Here is a 26,825-nt window from a genome sequence, read left to right on the forward strand (position 1 = left end):
TATCCCCAAACCCACATTTTCTTAGCATTTCTAATAGAAAATCCCAATCCATCGAGTTGTAGCCCTTCTCAATGTTCAACTTGCAAATAAAACCTTGGGTTCTTTCACTCTTCCATTTATGTACCCAGCTTTTCTCCTTGTTATTATGTAAAGTTTTACACCTTTAGCCCACTCTAGGTAGGTCTGGCCATTTAAAGGGGTAATTGGCATAGGAAATATCATATTTTCAGCTCCCGTACCAGCGGTACTATGGGTTGATGTAACCCCAGATGAGGCAGAATCATCCTTTTCCATTGATACTTGATAGAAACAAAAACTACAAGACAAAATTCAAACCACAGGTGCACAAGACCAGTTGCCACTCAACTACTACCTCTCACAGTCACAATTAGGGCACTAAACACCAAGAAATCTGCTTCTGAAATAAAGAACCCACTGCTGAAGTCTAATGGCAGCAACTAAACAGTCTAGAAATAACAAACCACACTGCTGAAATCCTCTTGCAGTAATTAAACCATCCAGGAACAGTCCAGAAAATTAGGCTTCAACTAAATAGTTCAAAAAACAGTCCAGAAATAACAAACTACACTGCTGAAATCCTCTAGCAGCAATTAAACCATCCAGGAATAGTCCAGAAAATTAGACTTCATTCACCAATGGTCTACGCACAACACACACCAACCAATCACAGTACAGACCTATGACAAATGGGGATCACAAACCCCTATACAGCACCTGTATGAAGGTGCAGGTCCAAGACCAAGTCTTCATAGCATCGGCCCCCTCCTACTAGGGTTACCTTGGTGCTACGACCAAGGAAGAACCCAGAAAAAACAGCAACAGCTGGTTCTGATCAGTCTGATTAGGGTTTCTTGCCTTCACTGTCCAAGAATCAGAAAAACTGGGTGGAATAAATGTGATTTAGAGGAGAAAAGAGACTCCTATTGCCCAGAGTTATGCTCTGATACCATGTTTTCTTTCTAGAAGAGAGAACAGAGAGGGGGGGGGGGGAGAGGAGAGAAAAGAAGAGAAGAGGAGAGGAAGAAAAGTGTTTGAGAGTCAAAAAGTTGAGCTGGCGGCGCCCAACTTCTTATTTATATTAACATGATGTAAAATAAAAGAAAAAAATTACAAACATGCCCCTAGCGACACACCTTAGTAATAAGAACTTAAACAAGAAAAGAACCTGATGACAACATCCTAAACTGACAGCACTCTAACAGTAGAAATAAAACTAAATCTAACAACAAATGGTATTGGCCCCACACATCGGAGTGAACAATATGAAAAGAATCTGTAGATCAACTCGCTTGACTCACAATGTAAACTTGACACCTTGGTTTCCTTAAAAACAAAGCTAAAAACAAAAGACTTAACAAAGAAAAAGAAATATGGCACAAACGATATTGACATAACATAATATGACTGACCGACTCTTGACACATTTGAACCCAAAGATGCTCTCGGAGGTAATACTTGACTCTATCTAGGCATGTCCAATAGGTACATCCCATTTGACTCATGGCCACTTCCAATCCCCTTATGAGATTTCATGTCCTAGAAAACACATTAAGAAGGGAAAATGGTCACATTAGTTCAAGGATTTTGTCAAATTGCTAACTGAAAGCAAGTTAGTATTTTTCTTAAGAACATGAAGAACTAAGGATAAGGTGAGGGTATCTGAAGCTCTGATGTTCCCTTGCCAGAGATAGGGGTAAGGGAGCCATTAACATGGATAAAAGCTGCTAAGTATAAAATAAATGGGACGCACTAGTCATATGGTTAGAGGCACCAGAATCAATTATCCAAGGGATCCTATGATTACTTGAGATAAAATCATGATTTGTAGTAGCATGAATACCTGAATGGGCATATGCAAATGAGGTGTCACTTCCTAAAGATGTACTAGCTAGTAGCTACAGTAGTAGACTCTAAGTAGCTAATGAGTTGTTCATACTTCTCATACTCTGCTCTGGAAGCTACAAGCTGTCCCCCACTAACTTCTCACACTAGAACCCTTTTCAACCTCAGAAGAGGTGGCTACATTGGCATTTCTCTTTTCCAATCTCACTCTTCTTACCATTGTTATTCTTGAATCTAGGAGGTATAAGCTTTGGATGTAGTTTCCAACAAGCATCCTTTGTGTGCTTAGGTTTCTTGCAATACTCGCATACTACATCTTTTTTTTTTTTTTCCAGTACCATCCCTTGGCTTCATCCTGGCATTTGCAAAATGATTTGTTGAGACTTCTGTAACTTGCACTTGTCTTTGACTTTCCTCACTACTAACCATGGCATAGGCTTGGGACAAGGTCACTTCATCGTTTGTTAGAATATTTTTCTAACAATGTCATACTCGAAATTGAGTCTAGTGAGAAATTCAAAGACCTGAGTTATCTCCACGAACTTCCTATGAGTCTCAGCATCTTTAGTATGAAGGGATGGGAGATCCATCATATGGATGGTCGTACCCTACAGGAAGGTTGGCAAAATTTCAAAAAATACCCCATCCGGGAATCCTATTCGTAGTTTAGAAAGCTGCATTTTCAAGGTTTGTTCTTGTAACCAAACCGGACCAAATCTGAAACCAAGATTAGGGAGGGATATACCTGATATGGAATCCACGCAAAAAGCTCTTCCCAACGTAGGTGTTCACACCTAAAAGGTGTACAAAATCCTCCCTCCACTGAAGATGACACAGCTTAGGATGAGGCAGGATCAACATGTAGTTTTTCACCAAGAACTTGTGATTCTTCAGTAAGAATCGAATAGGGTAGTGAGCACAGTTTCAGAATTGTTTCTTCTATCAAGAAACAATATCAAGATCTAATCTTGATCAGTTCCAAGAAATGGAGATCGAGCAGGGTAGGGCAGCAAGAGTAGGGAGAAAAAGAACTGAAGGCAGAAACAGTCAAACTGAGTTGTCTTCTGTGTTGTGTCTTTTTCAGGTCCACCCTGCTCTCTATTTATAGCCTTAAAGAGACAACATCCTAATCTGATTTGGAGTCTCCAGATCCAAATAAAATTTGGATCAGGACTCTTTAAGTGATAAGGATAATCCCTCATCTTATCTATAGATAAAGATCAACTATTCCTAATCAAATTAGGAGTTCCTTGATCCCAATCTCTATTTGGATCTGGATTCTTTAAGTGGATAAGAGTTAACCTCTTATCCTTATCTGCTGATCCATACCTTGATTCACTTCTATTTAATTAATCCAATTAACCCAGTTCGAAATGGGCTTTAGGCCCATTAAGCTTTCAGGCTCACTTCCTTTTAATGCTGACTATCTTGGCTCTCTTTGTATGGTGTGGGACCTTATCATTGATCTACACATCATCCACATGGGTTCAGCCTAGCATCTGTTATAAGGCCTGACCGAATTCACTACTGAATATAGTGAACTCCTGAATCCATCACTGTGAGCTCTTAATGGGTCCAACATTTACATTAAATGGTCCTTACGTCCAGCCATCTTATGAAGGCCCAAGGACTGTGGGCAGATGCAAGATTAGCCCATCAGGTATAGCTCTCAATGGTCTTACACTTAACCACTCAGCCCTTAATGATCAAACACTGCCCAACAAGAGAGGACCTCTCCTTCGGCTACAAGGTACAATGCTACACTCTCTACTTACATGGATCCCGGGAATTAAAACATTTTGCAAACAATTTGTGAAACCATAATATATAAGTATATCTCTTTATAAATATATTTTACAAAACCAAATTTCAAACACATTTGAAATCCACTCCTGGCAGTTTAGGTTTCCATCAAAGATAGTGCATTTCCCTGATCATTCACTTTGTCTGGCAAAGGGGCTGATCTTGTCATATGATCACCCACTCAGGTGAATCTCGGACTGTCCCAACATACCTAGGTTTTGACCCCCTCTAAGGATCTCATTGATTGGCACATCAAAGACAGCCCAATCCGACACCTAGTGCAGTATCATAATTGAGTCTAGGGGTTAGGTGTAACGTTCTAGTTTTGCCCATTTGTCTTCAAGGTCCAGGGCAATACTAGAATTTGGTTTGGTTTAGGGTTTCAAGAAAAACCCACACTGCATGTACCTCGGTTTACACCCTGGCAGTTGAGACAAGCCACCCCAACCAACTTGGTGGTGCATCAATGTCAACCTTGGTAGGATAAATCTCCCCAGATCTATCCAATGGTTGTGAAGGTTCTAAATTAACACGAGTCTCATATGTGTCTAGTTTAAGGGTATTACACAGAAACACACCACAATAACATGAATCAAATATGTACTTTATTCATTTACAATAGATGTCATAATGTACATCATGCTGATTGGAGCTAAGGGCACACACTGTTTGACATAGTACATCCCTATAGTCTCCATTAAGTCAATCTCCTACCAAAGAGATTTCAGCACAGAGAAATAAACAACCAAAGCTTTCTCCTTCTGTCTTAAATTATTGACGTCATTCTTCAGCTTGTATTCCCTAGCAACATTTAACTTCTATGAATAGGTCTCTATAACACTGTCCTACACCTCTTTAGTAGTCTTCATCGATAGGTAATGCTAACTGATATGAGGTTGCATGGAATTCACTAACCAGTCTACTATAGTGTAGTTCTCCTACATCCACCTCTCATAGGTAAGGTCATCCTTTGTAGATTTCTACTTGGTCCTAGTGATGTACCCCCATTTCCCTCTATTGCATACATGAATCTTTATACACTGAGACCAAGCTATTGCCCCTAACAGAGTCTCCACAAACCCTCTTGGACCAAACCCGGAATCAGTGGAGAGTTTCATCTCACCTTCAATTCGCTCCATTGGCCAAACAGAGACAAATGGAAAAAAATAGGGTGTTACTAGTCAAGACTTATTTTCCTATGTCCAAAACTACTCTTCAAATAGTCAAATTAGGGTTCTCATTAGATCCTAGGATTCAAAAGCTTATCAATTTACTCAAGGAAGATGTTAGTATGTGGAAATTCTCGAGTGAAAAAAAGAAAATCTACCAGCTTACTCAAGACATGCAAATTCAGTTTCAATGGTCAAAGAGGAGTGCCAATTCTTTTGCATACTGTTTAGTGAATGGGAAGAGCTAGTTTCTTTTGGGCAGTGTTGTAATATGATGCTTTTCTTTTAGGGTGGGGTAAAAGTTTTTACCCCCCCCTCCTGTTGTATCTTCTTCCTTCTCCTTTATTAATAAAAGTTTCTGTTATTGATAATACAAAAGCTTATCAACTTGGATCGATCTCAAAGATAGTCAGAATGCTTCTATTCTATTCCCAAGCGCCACTTCTAGACTCCCTCTATACCCCATAATCAAAAGACTCTCCATTTAGGTAGGTTTTTTGGTAAACTCTCCAAGAACCTGCCTTGGGTCTAAAAACCTCTTCTAATTGGACTGAATACTTGCTAATCAATTAACCAATCAATTCTCCATAAGACCTGTGTATGGGATTATGAAGAAGAGAAGAGAAGGTAGGACCGCTGCTATAATACCAAGTTGTAGATCCCACCTGTAATAATCTGAAATAAAGAAAAGAAAAATAGAAGAGAAGAAGAAGATTGAAGAAGTTGGAAGAGAGAAAAGTAATGGAGGAAGAAGATGGAAGAAAGGGAAGGAAGAAGAGAGAGAGTTCGAATCCCTCTTCATCCCTCAATTATCTCTTTTATTCTCTAGTTGTAAAAATGAAGACAATTACATGAGTGCCCTTAGTAGGGTGGCTAAAACTAAAGATAATAATAAAAAAGAGAAAACATGTTCATAACTAAGGCCCACTACCTACTAACATAAGTCATAATATAACTTAAAGAAAATAAAGAAACTTAGGCCCATTTGACCCATTTGACCCATTTGGAGCTTGTGGGACATCTCCCACTACATCTAAGATCTCCTCATTGAGAACAATTTCTTGATGATGATTGCTTAGAATGTAGTCCTCTTCTAAGAAACGGACATTTTGAGTTTTCGACTAATAAATACCTTTTGTTCACTTGAATCATAGAACAGATGCCCAATGGAGTCCTTAGGGCAGCTTATAAATAGGCAACAGCTGGTTTTGGCTACCAATTTGTCTGTTCTACGAGTAGACAACATCATTATGTGTGACCTAGATCCTGGATTTTTCTTCTAGTAACTGCATTCAACTTGATTTTGATGGGTGTTCATAGGCAACCTTGTGCCTTCAGGGACACTTGCTGCTTTCAGGGGTCATAGTGGTCTGGTTATCTTGTTTTACTCAGGTTGAACTAGGCAATGGTGATTATGTGAGAGCTGATATCCTATCTGATCTTATCTCTACTTCAAGATTCCAAACTTTCCCTTTCTTTTGGTCATTTGAGCATTTTGGTAGAATTAGATCTAACTCTGGTTATTGCTTGGCTTTATAATGAATCTGGAGACTCATGTAGATTGATGCACTTTATAAGAAGGATTGAGCCCTGGCAAGGAACTAGTGCTGTTGTGCATTGCACTTTGTAATGAATCTGGAGGCTTATATAGATTGATTCTGCAGTGCATTAGTGCTGTTTTACATTGGTGTCATATTTCTTTACTAAGATTTGTTTTTTTGTAATTTTGGCCTTTTTGGATTTATGTATTTCGCTATTAGTATTCATTCATTTTTTCCTTTTTGTATCCAATGCTTTTGGTTTCTTTTGGACTGGACTCCTCTTTGTTCTTCCTTATATGTTAAAGTGTCATTCCCAAGAAAAGAAACAAAAGAAATTGCGGAGTTCCTTTTTAGCTTATTCTCTTATTGAAATCCGGTATAGACATTTCTGCAATGTTGGTATTGGCATCATGCTGTGAGATCAAGAACCTGAATTTTTGGTTTCTTTGTAATTCCTTTTCTAAGGTTCTATTTCGGCCCCCTATTCCTCTGCAACCCTTCCCTATTCAAGAGGTTTGGGGTAGAGTAGGCTTTTAGTTGGGAGATCTTTTATGAGAAATTTAACACTTGTGATATGTTCCAAAAAAGGAGACCCTATGGTTGCCTATTCTGTAATTGATGTGTATTGTGTGAGGCCAATGGCAAGACCTACTATCACTTACTAAGCTCCTGTCTATTTGCTGCTTGCATTGGGGATTGGTTTTTCTCTTTATTTTGATGCAGGTGGGCTCCCTTTTCTAATGTTGCAGCCTCTTTTCACCTTATGACTTTCATATGGCCAAAGAAGAGGGGAGGGTGGTGGTGCTCTAGCGCTGTTGTCATCTAGTCAATTTGGGAAAAGAGAAATGCAAGAATATTTATGAAAAAAGAAAGGTGTAAGCAATGATAGAGATCATTTCAAATAGGTGGGCGCCTAGGCGTCGCCTTGGCCCTTTGAGGCTTGCCTCGCCTAATCGCCAAGCAGTTTTCTACTTCCTACTATAAAATACTTTTTTATTCATTCCTTTTTGAGATTATAATTATAAAATAGACATTATTAAACTAAAATAATCATTTTGTGTGTTTATATACTAATTTCTTTTTATTATTTTTGAACATTGCTAAATGCTGTATTGAACCCTCAAAGACTTAAAAACCTGAACCAATAAGTAGGGAAGAACTTAAAATTTTATCTAATCAGCACATTTTCCTCTTCCATATATTCTTCTTCTACTTCTTTTTCTTCTTCTACTACTACTACTACTACTACCACCACCAATACATTTTATTTTCTTCTTTTCCTATAACAAAAATAAGGGTTCAGCCCTTATATTTTTTGAATTTTATTTTCTTTCTTCCTTTTCTTCTCATGAATATGTTGGTTTTCTATACTTTAATATGAAATTTATACCTTTCTTATGAAAATCATGAATAACTATTAAAGAAATATGGTTATGGTACCTAGGGAACTACCCTAGGATCTATGTTTTTAACATAAAAAATCCATCGCCTAGGCGACTAGGCAACAAGGAGCCCCCCAGTTGCCTAGCCTTGCCTTGGTGCCTTGAAAACTATGATTGGGTGAAATCTATGGAGACTCTCTCATTTCTCAACAGATGGCATAATTAGAAAGTGGAGAGGAGTGGCAGACTCATCATTAGGTAAAAATCAAATGAGTGGTAGTTGGATATCACTGATGAAGGATTCACAAAACTGAATTTTGATGGAAGCGGTGGAGGTAACCCCAGTCCATCAGGTTTGGGAGGTGTATTCAGAAATGATGAAGCTCATATTATGGCATTGTTCGGAGGACTGGTTGGTATAGGAGACTCATTAAGAGTTGAGGTTATGGCTGTCATGGAAGCTGTTCAAAGGGCAAGACAAATGAATGTGCATAAGTTGATCATTGAACAAGATAGAGAAGCAGTTACATGGGCCTACAGAAATGAAAATAAGAAATTTAGGTGGCTTACTAGGGGTATGGAAGTGAAGATGCAATGGGTCCAAAGGGAAGCTAATTGTATGGCTGACAATTTAGCTAACCAAGGATGTTATGGACGCATTTGTGGGGAAGAAGTTCCGCCGCCGGCAGCAGCAGTAACGTGGGACCCTCATCAGATTATCTAGCTAGCCACAGTTCATCGTACCTTATCTTTATCTTATCTGCTTTCTTACTCTTATCTTATCTGGATTAGTATAGAGTCTGATTTATCTTAGGGAGTTTTTATCCTTCTTGAGTAGGGAGTCTTATCTAGGAGTCTTATCTATCTTATCTGTAAGCAGTTTAGTTAGTCTTATCTAGGAGTCTTATCTGCAAGCAGTTTAGTTACCAAGGAGTCTTCCTACAAGGAGGACTCTTACCTCTTGTAATCTCCTATTTAAGAAGCTGAAATTATTGAATAAAGATATCAAATTTCTAGTCAAGAAAGAGAGTAAAAGGAGAGTTCGGTGATCTCTTGGACAAATCACCCTCTAGGACGCCAAGATAGGTTCGGTTAGGAAGGGGAGGAACAAGGGAAAACAGGAGCTTTTCCCCATGGACCGACCCGTGATGCGATCCTACGCCCGGGCCCATAACATCTCCAGGAGGGGAGTAATGTTATGGACGCATTCGTGGGGAAGAAGTACTGCCGCCGGCAGCAGCAGTAACATGGGACCCTCATCAGATTATCTAGCTAGCCACAATTCATCTTACCTTATCTTTATCTTATTTGCTTTCTTACTCTTATCTTATCTGGATTAGTATAGAGTCTGATTTATCTTAGGGAGTTTTTATCCTTCTTGAGTAGGGAGTCTTATCTATCTTATTTGTAAGCAGTTTAGTTAGTCTTATCTGTAAGCAGTTTAGTTATCAAGGAGTCTTCCTACAAGGACTCTTACCTCTTGTAATCTCCTATTTAAGGAGCTGAAATTATTGAATAAAGATATCAAATTTCCAGTCAAAAAAGAGAGTAAAAGGAGAGTTCGGTGATCTCTTGGACAAATCACCCTCTAGGACGCCAAGATAGGTTCGGTTAGGAAGGGGAGGAACAAGGGAAAACAGGAGCTTTTCCCCGTGGACCGACCCGTGACACGATCCTACGCCCGGGCCCATAACAAAGGAGTGGGGAGAGAGCAAATATTTTGGGTGCAATTGTAAAAAAATGTAAATGTAAAGGGGAGAGATCATCTGCTATCTCGTATTTGGGTGGATATATATGCTCTTTTAATTGTTAATTTTATAAAAGTAATGATTATTGATAAAGAATATTTTTAGGTTTTACCAATTGTGTTTACTAAAATATCTCTATACATACAGTATTTACCCTTTCTATATGTTCCATAGTCTTTAACAAAGAAAAATTCTTACTCTAATCTCTCTTCCTATATGTGTGTTGCTTGATTTTGTTGTATTGTGAGACAAAATAGCTAGATAAGAGAAATATTTATGTTTGCTTTTTCATTGGGCTTATAGACATTGCATTATCAACTTCAGAAAGAAAGTGAAGCACATGGTGTTGCTGTTCATTTCCTCATGATTGACAGGTCAGCCTTAGTCTTGATTCCTTGTACTTCCAGTTGGCACTATGTTCTTTTCATTTATTTTTTAATATATTTGCATCCTTTTTCTTGTTAAGTATTCTATATGTTATCATTTTGCTGGTTCTCTTTCCATGTTGTCACTTCTTTCTTTGTCAACCCTATTACCAGATTGAGGGCCATGACCCAATGGTAGTCCTGGCTATCTACAGCCTTGGGTGGTATAGATTGGAAATGGTAACATTTGGCCTTTTTTTGTTTTCTTTTTTTGGGCATATATAGTGGCCATTCTTATGCTTGTTAGCCTGAAATTCCTCTGAATTTTTCCTGCAAAAATTTAGAAGAAAACTGATCTCTATCAGTCCTTGAAAGCTTAGGTCGTGATAAGGTTTCTTGGAAGACAAAAGAGAAGAAGAAAGAACAAGAAAGAGTGGTGTTCTAGTCTGGCTCGCCCTCTTCTTCTTTTATCTCCTTATGGAGCACTTTTCCTAATCAAATTAGGAGATTATCCAAATTTAATTTGGATCTGGACTCTATTAAGCGATAAGCCTTGTCCTCTTAAGAGGATGGGTGCTCCATACCCATTTCCAAACCTAGAGCACATGACAACTTCAGGTTACTTAATCTTATTAACTATGGGCCTTAGGCCTATTTCCTTCAAAGGCTCACGACCCAAGATGTTGCATGGCCAACTTAGGTCTGATTTGTATAGTGTGAGACCCCACAATGACCTCACATAAGTCCACATGGGTTCGGCCCAACCTCTGTGAAAAGGCTTGGCCGAATTCACTACTAAATGTAATGAACCCCTAAGCATATCACTATGGGCTCAATATGGGCCCAACATTTACACTTAAATGATCATTGAATTCAGCTATCTTATGAAGATCCAAGGATAATAGACTTAAGTGAGATAAAGCCCATTAGGTAATCAACCTTGTAATGGTCTCTCAAAGAATCATTCAACCTAAAAGTTTAAGCTGTTAGGTGAGGTCCTTGAATAGCTTGATATTTTCTAACATGCCCCCTCACACGAAAGCCCATTGAGCTTGAAGTGTGAACAAGCACAAGCCCACCCATACCTTGTGCTAAAACTTAATTAATGGGGGTAATGAGGATTGGACACTAGACCACTTGGTCAAAGTGGCTCTGATACCATCTTAAAGAACCATTCAACCTAAAAGCTTAAGCTATTAGGTGAGGTCCTTGAATAGGTTGATGTTCTCTAATAGTCTCTTACACTTAACCTCTTCACCCATAATGATCACAACAATGCCCAATGGGAAAGGACCTCTCCCTTGGTTGCAAGGTACAGTGTCACGTCTCTGCTCGGATGGATCTTAGGAATTAAAACCTTTTGCGAACATTTTTTCTAAAACATTAATATATTTCATATAAATATATTTTGCAAAACCAAATCCCAAACGTAGTTGAAATCCATTGTCGGCAGTTTAGGTTTCCACTTGGGAGGGTGTAAGCCCTATCGTTCACTTTGTCTAACAAAGGGGTTGATCCTATCACTATGATCACCCACTCAAGTGAATTCTCAGACTGCCCCAACATACCCAGGTTTTGACCCTCAATGGATGTCACTGATTGGCATATCAAAAATAGCCCAATCCAATACCTAATGCAGTACCATAATCAAGTCTAGGGGTTATGTGTAACTTTCTACTTTTGCCCATCAATCTCCAAGGTTCAGGGCATAATTGGAAAATTGTCCGAATTCAGTGTTTCATCCAAACACACACTTCATGTGCTTTGGGTCTATAACCCTAGCAGCTAAGACAAGCTGCCCCAACTTCTTTGGTAGCACATCAGTGTCAGCCAATGTTTTAAAATGTGGAGGCGTGACATGAGGCATTCCACTACCTAGAGGCGTCAGGCGTAGTTCAAAACACGAGACGTAAGCCTCCCGAACGCCTCCTTGAGAGGAGGGGGTTAGGAGGAGGATGAAGAGGAATGGGGGATCTCATTTATTCTTTACTTTTAATAAAAGTCTTTTATATTAAGAAGAATAAAGATGCATAACATTAGTTGAAAGGGGGGTTCTTGTCGAAGCGGAGGCAAGTGAGCGAAGTGAGCTCACCGAAAAGGGGGCGGGGGGATCTGGGGCACGAAGTTCCCCAACCGAAGGGGCAGGGGTCTAACCACTTTCTTTCCCCTTATCTTTTCTTCCCTTCCCTTCCCTTTCCTTTTCTTTCCTTTTCTCTTTTTTTTTCTTCTCTTTCTTTTCCTTTCCTTTCTTTTTTTTTTTCTTTTTTCTTTTTTTTTTGTCTTTTTATATCAGATGTGCATGAGGCGCATGAGGCATACGCCTCTAGCATGCCTCATGAAAAAAGTGCAAGAGGCATACGCCTCAGAGGTGTCAGCGCCTCTGGCATATGCCTCAGGGCATTTGGGAGCGCCTCTCTTGGAGGTGCACCTCCAGGCATATGCCTCCCACGCCTTTTAAAACACTGGTGTCAGCCTTGGCAGGATAAACTCCCAAAGTTTATTCAACAACTGAGAATATTCTAAATTAACACAAGTCTCATAAGTGTCCAGTTTAAGGGGTAATTTCATGGAAACATACCAACATCAACATGAAACAACAACGTACGTTTATTCATTTACAACATATGTATATATACATCAATTTGATTGAAGCTAAGAGCATACACTATCTAACAGTTGGGGGCCTTGAAGTCCTTGGGTCAAGGAGCCAAAAGAATCTTGGCCCCCAGCGGTGATACATAGGTGATATGCAAAGTAGACGAATTGGCGACCCGAATGACCTCTTCCCTGGGTTTTGTTGAGAGCGTATGTGGCATCTCTTTTGGGACCCCTCTGCTGCACCAGTGTTGGTGGGGTCAGCCATTGAGCTAGCTTGGCTAGTTTCTTCGAACTGGGTGTATGAGGAATCCCAAGCTTTCAGAATGCAAGTCTGGGCTTGGTTGTTTACTCCCTACTCACGGCCCTGGTTCTGGTCGTTCTAGTCGCGGGGAGGAGCTAGCACTTGGCTCTAAGCCCGGTTTAACTTGTTGGGTTGCTACTCCTGGTTCGCATTCATCACCGTGAAAGGGGCTTGACTGGTGACTTACTACTTTTGCTGCTGCTGAGGTACCTGCAACATTTGCATGTCGGGCACAAACTGGTGGGGCATTGAGACCATTCCAACATTTGCATCTGCAGATCTATGCCGTAGACGTATTGCATCAACTCATAAAACCGGTGGCCATCAATCCCTACGTGAACTACTGAGGGCTCAATTGTCGGGAGAGGCGCAGTCTATGAGGGTAGAGGGAGGTTTAGTCCTGGGGTGGCTGCGATGCCTGGCATAGTAAGAGGGATAGTGAACTGTTCGATCATGATGGATAGGTTCTTCATGTTTGACGCAGATTGGTTTTGCCCTCCAAGTGTAATGCCGTCAACCTGGTTGTTGTTGGTGTTAGTGTTGGCATTGCTCAGAGATGCCATTGCTCGTTTAGTGAAAAGGTGAGAACTTGATATTTTGTAGCGAGTTCCCACAGATGACGCCAATTAATGGTGCGCGATCTGGTTGTTCCCTATTGGATGATAGCTAAAGTGGTTGCTCCTTGCTAGATGACAACTTTGATGGCGAGCCGAGTAGGTCGGTGGGGCGAGTAGAGATCAAAGTGTGCAGGATGCTCTCCTGGTGTAGGCACTCTGATGCTTAAGTCAGCGTAGAGAGTTTTAGAGAGCTAGAAATTGAGAAAGCAAGAGAGCTGTGAAAGTTAAGTTGTGCGTGCATTTTGTGAGAGAGGGGATGCCTTTATATAGGCATAAGGAATCAGGAGCTTTGTGTAATGGGTTCAAGATCTCTGGGAAGCCATGTCCGCCATATTTGGGGGCGATTTCTTAGTTGGAAAACGTGATCCACATAGGGGAATAATGTTCGTCAAATCAACTTCGGAGTGGACGATGCAGAGAGAGGGGTCTAATGGTTGAGCGTCGTGATCCCAGAGTAGTTAGGGACAATAACTCATGAAGGAGACCAATTGCCACGTCAAGAAGGTTGGCAATTGGTCCCAATCAGGTCAGTTGGGTCTCAGGGGAGGTCGCCCTTGACGCCGAGGTCCCAAGCTCAGTCGTGATCAGGTCGCCCTTAATGCCGAGTTTCCTAGTTCAGTCCTGATCAGGTCATTGGGTTTGATTTCTGACGTAGCTCTATGTTGTTTGAGGTGTGAGAGTCTCCTCTAAGGTGTATTTGAGGTGCGTCCGATGTGGCTTGGAAGTGCCATGTGGCGTGTTATCATTGGAGGGCCAAATTCTTCTTCATCATTTGTCAATTAGAAAATCAATTAGCTAGCATCCTCGCAAAAGGAGTTCTGAAATCCAGGATTGATTGTGTTTTTGGCTAGCTGGGCATGCTTAGCATCTACATTGAGATTGAGGAGGATATGTTAAATGAGTTAATAATTGAATGTGGGAGCAAAATCATATGTTTTCCATAGGTATCCCATTGTCTGAATTCAAATCCAATTCCCATTAAGGGTGATCCAAATTCAATCCATTTATAATTGGATCAAATATAGTCCACCCCTATATGATCCGATTTAAATCCAATTTGATTTGATTTAAATATGTATGCTCATATATACTTCAAATTTATATTGTATCTATTAATAAAGTTGATTTCAATGTTGTGTTTTTACTAAAGTTTTCATAGGTTCAAGTTTCATATGAGTAATTTTCAATTACTTTTGTTCATAAAATATAATATTGCAATCATTTTTAATTCATTTTATTAATACTATATAATATTCTGATCATTTTTAGTTTAATTTATTTATACTATTCATTATTGAACATCCGATTGCTTCCGAATTCTATTTGAATCTGACATAAGTCCAATTGATAAGATCCAATTGGAATTCGAATATAAACCAAGAAAATTTGAATCTACCTATATCCGGTCCTATTTGATCTGTTTGATGCCCTAGTTTTCCATTTATTTTATTTAATGGAATAGGCTGGTTGACTAACCTATTAGGCAGTCACCAAAATGTCTCCTTTCTTTTCTTCTTTATCTCTTATAATAATCACTTAACTTCATAACACAAAAACAAGTTTTTATTTTTAATTCCCGTAGGTCTCAAAATAGACCACTGGTTTTGTATGTTGTACATTTTTATTTTGGTTCTAGTACTTATTAAGAGTTTGGAATTGTGCAGGGTTATTCTTTTTACCAAATTTTATTTCTTTATCTTTCATTTGACCATTAATTGCTGGTTGCCAAATTGCTGGATTGGTAGCTACAACTCATGGAGGAGCTGCTGCAGTTGTTATATGGCATTCAGATGGACTATATCAGAATAGATAGGAGGGTATGGGCTTGGGAGAAGACTGGTAAATATTCTGTCCGATCTGTGTGCTACTATTTGACTAGATCCAATGAGCAAGAAACCCCTAGCAACTGTATCTAGGGCAAGTGCATCTCTTGGTAGCATTTTTTGTGTGGAGTGCCTACTTAAAGTGGAATTCTTACAAGAGATAATCTGGTGAAGAGAGGTATGGATCTGGATTATGCAAATTGTGTACTTTGTGAAGGTTGTCTGGCCAGCATCTGTTAAGGACTTCATGAAGGGGTGGAGGTTGGAACTTGGAAGTTTTGAGTAAGAGGGGTAAGGCATGGAGCATAGTCCCTGTGGCCGTTTTCAGGGTTATATGGCAGAAAGAAACACAAGGATCTCCCAGAACGCTCAGCAGAATCAATGGTGCAAAAAGTAGTAGGAAAAATGCATTCCTTGTTGGCTTCACAAGTGTCTTAAAGGACATAGTTATAGCTCTTTTTTTCATAAATTATACTCATTTTGTAAACACTCATGGATCAATGGTGCTATGATATATAAGGGAGGTGTTTTTTGTAACTTCCCCTTGTACAGCCTCCAGTTGTACAGGGTTTTTTTCTATTATTAATGAGACTTTGTACTTGTACTTTTCCTTTTCTCAAAAAAAATGTTGTTTGGATTGTTTTCTATACAGTTGAACAAATCTCCGAAACAGTTATGAATTTTTCAGATATTTAAATTTGAGTTGTAAACATTTTTCCTTCTTAATACATAACCTTTTGGCCTTCTGGTTATACTATCTGGGGCTTAAGTAATTCTTTGTGAATGATTCAGTTGCACAAATAGTTGTATCTTTCACCACATTCAAGTAGACTGTTCAGAAGAAGATTAATCTACTTATGTTTTAGAAACTAAATTCAACTCTTATTTTTCCCAGCATAAGTGCTTTTTATTGGATAGATCGAGCTTCAACGCCATTGCCATTGGGATTTGATAAAAGGTAATTAACCAATTGAATTATTACAGTTGAATATATTCTTCAATTCTTGCATCGTCTGCTTCCTTGCTATTCATAGATGAGGCTAATTGTTTTCTATTCTATTATTGCTTGCTGTATGATGGATGTAGTCTTAATTATCATATAAAACATTTATATTTGATTTTTCTCAATGATTTTTACAAGAGAAAGACATGAGGACATGCATTGCTTTTATTATGTGCTGGTTTGCTTTGAGATTGGGACTAAAGAAAAATCTAGCCTAGAGTGAAATATTTCCTTTAGGAGAGGTCCCAAGTATGCAAGATTTGGCCTCTATACTGCATTTCTGATTTGGTTCTTTACCAACCATTCTAGGCCTTGCTCGTGGTGTTTATTACAAGCCTAAGGCCATATGGGATCGATTAATGGAGCAATTTGGGTGGAAAAGTCATACCAATCTAAAGGAGAGAAGTTAACCTCCGTGTAAAGAGCAGTCTTAAATCTGCTAGTATATTATTTATTCCTCTTTCAAATTCTAGCATCAGTAGCACAGACACTTAGAAAGTTGGAAATGCCTTGTGGGATCCCAATGATGAGAAGTACCACCATGTGGAGTGGTCATGTATGTGTTTGACTGTTTGCACAAGGACAAGGGTGGTTTGGGACTTCTCAGAACCAAGGATATAGCCATTCTTGGTAAATGGCTATGGAGGTGCATGTATGAGCAAAATGAACTGTGGAGAGAGAGGTGATTACAGAAAAATATGGTTTTAAGGCTTTTGATTGGAAATCCCTCACAGCTCACACCTCAAACATCATATGGCACTGGTCTATGAAAGGAGGAAGGAAAATCTTACAAAATTCAAGCGATTCATATCATTTAATCCAGGTGAAGACATGGGATACAATTCTGGCTTGATTCAAGATCTAGGGACTTTCCATTGGTAATCATCTAATATTGGTGACCAACAATGAACATGCTTTTCCTGAAGAATTTCCATACTTACTAGGACCTTAGACTTTCTCATTGTAGGAGTAAAGGTATTGCATTGAGAATATGCCAATAGTATCTAAAATAACATCCTTGATCACACTTTTTATCAATAATAGAACTTTTTATTCTTTAGCCTTAACCTTTCCAATACTGCCATAATCTCAGCTCTACGAGAATCCCTCACCCCATCAAGTCCGGAATATTGCACAATAACTTTACCTTTCTCATCTCTGAAAGTTTTTCCAATACTTGAAGGTCTTGGATTACTTTCATTGCTCCCATTCCCATCAAAGTTCAATTTAATAAATCCAGGAGCTGGTGTAGGCCAAGGGGAGCCTAGTTTTCATTTGGATTGGTGCTGAATTAACCACTTCCAATTTCTAATCAACATTACTGTAGAGATGTCTTCAAACAGATCTACTGATTTTAACCACAGCACAATTCTAATAGTTACAACTTCAATTATTGCCTCTTTACTCTTTAGTAAAAATCTGTGAGTTCCTTTCTTCCCAGATTGTCCAGCAAATGGCAGCCCGTAGGCCCCGTACACATCTCCATATTGCTCTGCCCCTCTTCTTTGACCACCTAACAAAGGAAGAAGCAAACAAACCTTGTATACTTGGCGTGGGAGTCCATCTACAACCAAACAAAGAATCTGAAATAATAGAAACAAGGGTGCAGGATGGTAACAACTCTCACTGTTGGCCTTACAAAGGATACACCAACTAGGGGATAAGCACCAAATGGGTATTTTGCTTTGAAGAAAATGACAAGTACTGCACCTTTCCGAAAAAGGTTCCCAACAAAAAGCTCCAATCTGAGGAGGAATTAGTTTACTCCAAATTTTTTGAATAGAAGTCCAAGTCCAAATTCTACTATCTTCCTTTGAAGGATCCAAAACCACCCCACCCAATATCTAAAACAAAGCCAAGACATTCTTAGTTTAGAGTCCCTAAGACCCCTTCTAGGGTCCAAGTCCCAATTGAAACCATACACTGACTTTTGAAGGGACCAAGAAAAAACAGTCTCCTTCTTGAATAATGAGAGGGGATACAATGAAGGGAATTATTCTTTCAAAGGCACATCCCCAACCAAAATGTCCCCAAAATTTCACACACATTCCAAAGCAATGGTTATACTTAATAAATGATATGAAGGTAGAATGGCATGAATGGATCTCCATGGGAAAGCTTTTGTAACCCTTGCCAAGATTCTCGCATCCCAACCATTAGTTGCTTGCCCATGAATACTCAAAATTACCTTAGCCCACAACTTGTCCCTATCCTTTACAACCATTTCCCCAGTATTGCTTCATTCCTCTTTTGGATGTTTCCAATGCCTAATCTACCATCAGTCCTGCTTTTAGTGACCATCTCCCAACCGACTCTATTATCTCTTTTCTCTTCCCTAGGCTCCCATAAGAAATTTCTCATCAATTTTTCCAATATTCTACTCACTTTTTTTGGGATCCTAAAGATAGATAAAAATACACAAGCAAGTTTGTCAATGTAGATTTTATTAGTGTGATTCTACCACCCAAGGACAAACAATTCTTTTACCAAGAAGCTAATCTCTTAGTAAATCTATCCACCACCAGGCCCGAAAACTGTTATTTCTTGGATTATCCCCTAAAGGCATTCCTAGATAATTCAAAGGCCATTGAAAAACCAAATGTCCTAGAACTTAGCCCTCTTTATCACCTTCCTCTCATCCAACTTTAGATTCTTGACCTACCTAATATCATCCCCTTGATAGAACAAAATAGTATCATTAGCAAGCTATGAGTGAGTAACCGGTATCCTATCCCTGCCAATGCTCCAACCCCTCACCAGATTTATGGAATCCACCCTCTATTAGCTTGCCCAACACTTCAGCAATTAGAGTGAAAAAGAATGGGGAAAGGGGGTCACCTTGGCTAATCCCCCTAACTGCCAGAAAATGGTCTACCACTGTTTCATTCGGAAGAATTGAATAATGGCAAGTTAAATACACCTTTGTATCCATTTACACCATCTCTCCCCAAAACCAAAAGCCTCCATCACCTATATCAAAAAAGACCAATCTACCATATCATATGCCTTCTCAAAATCAAGTTTACACACTAACCCCTTTCTGCCATCTCTCCAAGTCCTCCACACTCTCATTTGCAATTAGGATTTGATCAACTATTTGTCTATTCATCACAAAAGGCACTTTGATTACGTGACACTAGGTGTGACAAAACAACTCTAATTCTCAGATAGAGCACCTTAGCAGTTATGTCATGATAGCTTATCCTATGCTGTTTTTCGATTAGACAACGATGCAAGTTGTTGATCTTTGTGTTTGGCCACATATTCCTTCTCTTTGATGGTTGATTTTATAATATCATTTCTGCCAACTATTGCATTTCGATATTTGTTGTCATTTAGTGCTAGCATTCAATGTTGGCAATACAAATAGGTCTAAATTCCATAAAATGAACTATTGATTGCACTCAAGCAGTGTGGATTTTCTTTTCTTTTTGAAATTTTACATTGTGATTGGTGAAAAATGAAATCACAAGACATTTCAGTTTATGTACGATCACCATCTATTATGCAAAAAAAAAAAAAAAATTCCTTGCATGAATTGAAGCTAGACCTTAATTTCGTTGTTTAGAGGATCTTTTTTTTGATAATAGAAAATGCAAAACATGAAGGTTTTTCTTCTCTCTAGAAAGAAAAATAGATAATACATCTTTTGGGTGTGGCTTGAATCAAGTGAGGCAACAAGGAAAATACCTGAAATGAAGAGGAAATTGTTCTGGCAATTTGTTTACAAGAAGGCAATTAATTGCAAATTTATTTTAAAAATCCTAAGTTGGAGAACAAGGTCTTCAATTACTACTCTATATAAGTCAATCCAAATAGTCTGGTTATTTATCTCTTTAATGTTTGTTTTCTTTTGTAGAAAGAGCCTTTCCCTTCAAACTGTAGCAGAAACTGTTGTTCAGGAGATCCGGAAGCTTCTACAGATGCAACCAATGCTTGTTTTGGTGACAAAAGCAACCCTATTTGGGGATGGGTCTTTAACAAGCAATGCAAAAAGGTTAGTGTTTGATGTTGCAATGTAAATAGAAATGATTTGATCTGGTTATTTTAGTTGATCTCCTTTTAAATGTCAAGTACTTCAATGTGGTGCACTGCTACTAAGTTACGAGTTGTGATTGAGAATGACAGTGAAAGAAGAAAGGTCATTCAACCCTTCTCTCCAATAATTTATGTTATGCTTGAAATAAAAACTCAAGGGCATTATTAACAGCAGAATAGAGGAGAAATAAGGAAGAAGAAGAGGAGAGAAGGGAGAAGAGAAGAGAATGCTTTGGAGTCAACTGAAAAACTGGTTGGTGGTGCCAACTTATATTATTATATATAGGGCGACCATAATTAAAAGGGAAAAGACCTTTATGCCCCTACTTAAGTTAGAGTACATAAACAATGATAAAAAACTACTTTAACCAAACCAAACAGACCCTAACTCAGCAGAATACAAACATAGAAAATAAAGTAAGCATTTCAACACTCCCCCTCAAGTTGGGACATGGATGTTAATCATGCCCAACTTGTGAAGATGTCTGCAAGTTCTTTTGAACTGACATATGGAGTACACACTTTGCTCACAAGTTTTTTTCTATAAAATGCTTGTCCACTTCAATATGTTTTGTTCTATCATGGAGGACTGTGTTAGCGGTAATATTTATAGCAGCTTTGTTGTCATAGTAGAGTGACAGGTTTGTTAACTGCAAAACCCAACTTTTCTAACAAGTTTTTTATCCACATGATTTCAGCAACTCCATGAGACATCGCTCTATATTCTGCTTCAACACTGGATCTAGCCACTACATTTTGCTTCTTACTCTAGGTGACTAAATTTCCCCCCACAAAGGTACAATACCCACTAGTAGATTTTCTATCATCGATTGCCCCTGTCCAATCAGCATCTGTATACACCTCCACCTTCAAATGCCCATGCTTCTGAAATAGCAAACCAACTCCCTGGGAACTTCTTGAGGTATCTAAAGATCCTTTCTACAACTTCAAAGTGAGTTGTCTTAGGGTTATGCATGAACTGACTAAGGACACCCATTGCATAGGCAATATCAAGTTTGGTCATAGACAAATATAAGAGTCTCCCTACAAGTCTCTAGAACTTATTCACATCTTTCAAACACTCCCCCTGACTGTCTCCTAGCTGATGGTTGGTTTCAATGGTTGAATCATTTGGTTTCACTCCTAACTTGCCTGTGTCCTTTAATAGATCTAGTACATATTTCCTTTGGGAAATAAATATGCCCTTTTGAAAGCGGGCAACTTCAATCCTAAGGAAATAACGTAAGGGGCCTAGATCTTTCACCTCAAATTGAGTGGCTAGGAATTTTTTCAACTTTTGTATTTTAGTCTTCCAATCTCCTATGACTATGTCATCAACATACACAATTAAAGCTGCAATTTTCCCTTCACCTTTCTTCACAAATAGAGTATGACCTGACTGGCATTGTCTGAATCCCATTTGTTGTACAGTTAAATGAAACTTAGTAAACCAGGCTAGGGGTGATTGTTTCAACTCATATAATGATTTTTTTAACCTGTACACCTGCTTACTACCTTTGACACAAAACTTAGAGGTTGAATCATGTAAATCTCCTATAGGTCACTATTCAAGAATGCATTTTTAATATCCAACTAGTAAAGTTCCCTGTCAAGATTAGCTACCAGTGAAAGGAGGATTCTGATCGAATTCATCTTGGCTATTGGAGCAAAGGTCTCTACACAATCTAGCTTTGTACCTTTGTACCGAACCATCAACCCTATGCTTTACTGTGAATGCCCACTTGCATCCCATTGGTTCCTTCCCTTCAAGAAGATCCACCAACTCCCAGGTGCCATTTTTGTGTAAGGCATTAGTTTATTCTTTTTGCATCTGTCTATTCATGTTTGAATAAAGCTTCTATCACATTCTTAGGAACAGGGACAATGTCAATAGAGAAAAGGAATGCACAATATGAAGGTGAAATATGATCGTAGGATACAAAGTGAGAGATAGGATGATTAATAGTAGAAGATCTAACACCCTTTCTCTTAGCAATAGGAGCATCAAGATCATTAATAACAGGGGGATCAATATTAAGAGGTTCAAGCATATCAATGGGAATAAGTGTACTTGGATGATGAGGTGGATCTACTTTTGGAGAATCCGATGATGTTAGTTGCATAGTTTCAGGTTCTACAGCTCTTGAACTTAGCTGGCTCTTATGGCGGTGAAGAAAGACACGAAATGGAGGAGGATTAGGAAGAAGAGAAATCTAGAAAAAAGGTTGACTCTCAAAGAAAGAAACATCCATGGAGGCATAGTACTTGCATGAAGCAAGGTCATAGCTACAGTAACCCTTTTGAGATAAAGGGTAACCAAGAAAAACACAAGGAATGCCACGAGGGTCGAGTTTACCGCAAGTAGAGGACGTTATGAATGAAGCGACAACACCCAAAGACACGCATTGGAATGGGGGATAACGGAGCTATAGGAAACAAAAGTTGATGTGGGGCCTTATACTCTAGTAACTGAGATGGCATACGGTTGATGATACATGCAGTACACATAACAACATCATTCCAAAAGCATTTTGGAACATTCATATGGAGTAATAAACTACGAGCTACTTCGAGAAGATGACGATTTTTGCTTTTAGAAATATTGTTTTGTTGGGGTGTCCTATCACAAGAGCTTTGATGAAGGGATCCACATGAAGCAAAGAACTCTATGAGATCACTGTGGAAGTATTCTTTTGCATCGTCCGACTGGAAAATATGAATTTTAGTCTGGAATTGAGTGAAAACCATGCGTTGAAAGTCTTTCACAATCTTTGGCACTTAGTCTCTAGATCGCATAGGATAAACCCAAGTATGTGTAGAGTAGTCATCAATCAAAGTAGTGAAATACTTATATTCAGTCTCAGTAGGTAGAGTAATAGGGCCCCAAACATCAAAGTAGGTAATATCAAAAGGAAATTCAGATCTTTTATTTCTTAAAGGAAAAGAATCTACAATGTTTGCTCAATTGACATGTCTGACACTGTAACTCACTAACTAACAAAGACTTAAATAACTCAAGAAACATAAGTTTTAAAGACTCACACAAAAGGTGACCAAGACGATTATGCCAGAAATAGGCATGGCTCTCACTAGACGAACTTTAGGACTCTGTAGCCACAAAACTGGCTTTATTCTCTAACATGTAGAGACCATCCGCCATGCTTCCTCTACCAATTGTCTTACCCTAGATCAAATCCTGAAAAACACATGAAGAAGGAAAGGTCACTGAACAATTCAAGGAGTGAGTAATACTACTAATGGGAAGTAAATTGATAGGTAATTTAGGAATATTTAACACATTAGAGAGGGTGAGACCAAGAGGAAGGGAGATGGTTCCTTGATCGGCTATGGTGGAAAAAGACCCATAAGCTAGTCTCACCTTATCTTTCCTAAAGAGGAGGTCATATGCTTGAAATAAATTTGGCTTACCAGTTATGTGGTTTGAGGCTCCAATGTCAATTATCCAAGGGGAATCAGATGTATGAGATGACACATGGAAAGCAGTGGCAGTGTTACCTGGTGTAGATACAAAGGAGGTGAGATTAAGGCCAGAATCCATCTGGCGAGGTGTCCTACCATATATTTCCAAGTGGTCACGAAAGGAGTTGATGATGCCTCTTCCTTGGGGTCAAAACCAGAGTGTCACTCCTGGAGTACCATGGGACTAGTCTCTTGAGATGCCACATTTGTTGAGTTATATTTCTTCTGACTTTGCTGGGTTGGCTTCTTACTCGGATCAGATTTCATACTCAATTCTAAAGTCCATTTAGGCTTGCCATGAAGGTCCCAACATGTGTCTTTATTGTGCCTGGATTTCTAATAGTGAATGCATCAAAGCTTGTCTTTGTCATCCACTTTCTTCTGTGAATCACCCCTTTTTAAAGAACCTCCGACATTTAAACTTGTACCCCTCGGATAGATAGTGCAACTGGTTCCCTCTCTGTACAATTCATCACACTTCTTCTACTCTCTTTAGACTGAACTAAGGCATAAACTTCTTGAACTGAAGGTAAGTTCTTACTTCCTAAGATTTGTACCCTCATGGATTCGTATGTAGGATTTAGCCCCAAAAGAAAAACAAATACCCATTGTTGGGAAACAAGTGACTTGTAGGCCTTTGCATCTTCATCACACTTACAATTAACATTTTGATAATGATCCAGTTCCTTCCAAATTGATGTCAGATCTGAGTAGTACGTCGAGAGACTCCTCTCCCCCTACTTGCAAGTGGAGGATTCGGCTTGTAATTGATATATTTTTGCATAATGCCTCTGCTCTGAACAGGTAGATTTGGCTTGTTCCCATATTTCACAAGCTGTTTCAGCCCACATAAAAGTCTTCCTTACTTGTGGCAGCATGGAAACTAAGAGCCATGACATCACCATACTATTTTCTTTGTCCCATCTGTCATGTTAAACACTACTAGTCTTTAGTTCCTTCACTTTACCATTAATATACCCTATTTTTCTTCTAGCAGTAATGTAAAGTTTAATTCCCCTAGACTATTCAAGATAGTTCAGTCCATTAAAGGGAATTACAGCCATGGGGAAACTCATATCCATCCCCCCCATTCATTCCATTTTGATCACCTGAAATTCCAGAAGTTGTAGAATTCTTAGAGGACATGATTCAAACACTTTTCAGATCCTACACACACCTTATGATCCCTCCTATCACCAAAAAAACAGTCCTAGAAACACACCAAGGAGCCCACATGCACACACTGCAATCTGGACACAATCTGAATAGAGACCAGCTTTGATTGTCCAAAAAGAGCAAGATTTTAGGTTGATCTCAGTTCTGTACTGCCCTAACAGTCACACTCCACCAACTTCCAGACCATCCAAATACATCGACTACCAGGAAGGGTCATAAAACAGTACGGTCACACCACTAGGGTTAAAAAACAGTCACACTCCACCAATCTTGTATTTTCAGGTATGGAATCACACGATCATTAAAAAAGAGGTTAGAACCTCACAACATCTCTGATGACATTCAGCAGTCTGGATTCATTTGTTTTTTCTTGGTACACAACCAAGAGAAAAGAAAAAGGTGATAAAGCAAGTTTGTACCAGTGGTAGGTCAGCCCTTTTCGATCTGCTCTCAGACCTAACAGAACCACTCTGATACCATATTAACAGCAGAATAGAGGAGAAATAGGGAAGAAAAGAAGAGAAAGAAAGGAAAGAAGGGAGAAGAGAAGATAATGTTTTGGTGTCAACTGAAACTGGATGGCAGCGCCAGCTTATATTACTATATATAGGGCGACCATAATTAAAGGGGAAAAGATCCTTATGCCCTACTCAAGTTAGAGTACATAAACAAAGATAAAAAACTACTTTAACTAGACCAAACAGACCCTAACTCAGCAGAATGCAAACATAAAAAATAAACTAAGCATTCTAACGGACATAAAGGCAAGAACTTAAAACACCCTGTTCTTCTCCACAAGTGTCTTGTGTTTCTGAGAATCCTGTGTGCAATGCATTTTATTTTCTCTAAATAATGAATTTCTTCCGAACAGACTGAAAAGAAGTATGAAAACACCAATTTCTCTCCCTGGCATAACACCTCCTGCCTAAACTGGTTGACTTTGGCTGAATTATTTACTTGGGAATAGGTCTTAATGATTTTATTGTAGATTTCCTTATCTCAAACCTTAAGGTTTAAAATGTTGGTGATGGTGAAATTGTTAGCCTTCCAAATATAAAAAATATGCCAGAAATTTCTAATAAAAATATTATAAACATTATATAAATGATGTAAACATTGTGAAATATGTTTTTTTTTTTTATCAATAACACAATACATTAATTATCACAATAAATTACAGAGAGGAAGACAGACTTTCTTATCTTCTAGCTACATCAAGAGCCCCAAGAGAGGAAACAAGAGAGAAAGAGAGAACAGAAAAAGAAGAAAGTTAAATAACATCTTTGCCTAGAATATGACATCCTTGTCCACCCCTTGTTTAGCTAGCCCATCAGCAAAAGAATTAGCTGATCTTTTTACCCAACTAATTTTAACTTCCATTTCTCGAACCAGCCATCTGAATTTTCTCTTCAAATTACTGTAACTCCATAAACCGCTATCTTCTTTGTTCTGCCACCCAACCACCACCTCCGAGTCCCCTTCAATTATGAGTTTTCTGATTTTCATCTCCCTAAATTTCTGGACACCTCCCAAAACTGCGTGGATTTCAGCTATGAGAGAGTCACCCACTCCAATTGGGCCTGAAAACATGGCAGAAACAACCCCATTCTCATCCCTGAAGACACCCCCAATCCCTGATTGTCCAGGGTTCCCTTTGCTACTTCCATCAAAGTTTAGTTTCATGAAACCCATAGGTGAGGGAGTCCAAGACATACTCATCCCTGCTGTAATCTGGGTACAGCTAGCAATCTCAGCCCACTTCCTCAGCAAGTCATCTACTGTATATTCTGTGTACAGCTCTAGGTACTTCATCCACTGAATAACCTTTATGTGGATCAGGGCCCTCAACTCTTTAGCACCTCTCTCTACATCAGAGAAGATTCTAGAATTTCTTTCTTCCCACAAAGACCAGCATACT

General features: G+C 38.9%; 1 protein-coding gene across 8 annotated transcripts in view; it reads left to right on the forward strand.

Moving 5' to 3' along the window:
* XRCC2 (homolog of X-ray repair cross complementing 2 (XRCC2)) overlaps window positions 1-26,825 on the forward strand; it is a 52,026-nt gene that overhangs the window by 15,503 nt on the left and 9,698 nt on the right. For 7 of the 8 annotated variants that reach the window (XM_088888119.1, XM_088888120.1, XM_088888121.1 and 4 more), the window contains exons 4-6: window positions 9,810-9,880; window positions 16,106-16,168; window positions 20,073-20,210. In XM_088888119.1, coding sequence (XP_088744245.1) covers window positions 9,810-9,880; window positions 16,106-16,168; window positions 20,073-20,210 — 272 coding nt within the window. The remainder of the gene's footprint in view (window positions 1-9,809; window positions 9,881-16,105; window positions 16,169-20,072; window positions 20,211-26,825) is intronic. The other variant, XM_088888118.1, reaches the window with a different exon arrangement.

Source organism: Nelumbo nucifera, chromosome 5 (genome assembly GCF_055504915.1).
Source record: "Nelumbo nucifera cultivar China Antique chromosome 5, China Antique-T2T, whole genome shotgun sequence".
Classification (NCBI taxonomy): Eukaryota; Viridiplantae; Streptophyta; class Magnoliopsida; order Proteales; family Nelumbonaceae; genus Nelumbo; species Nelumbo nucifera.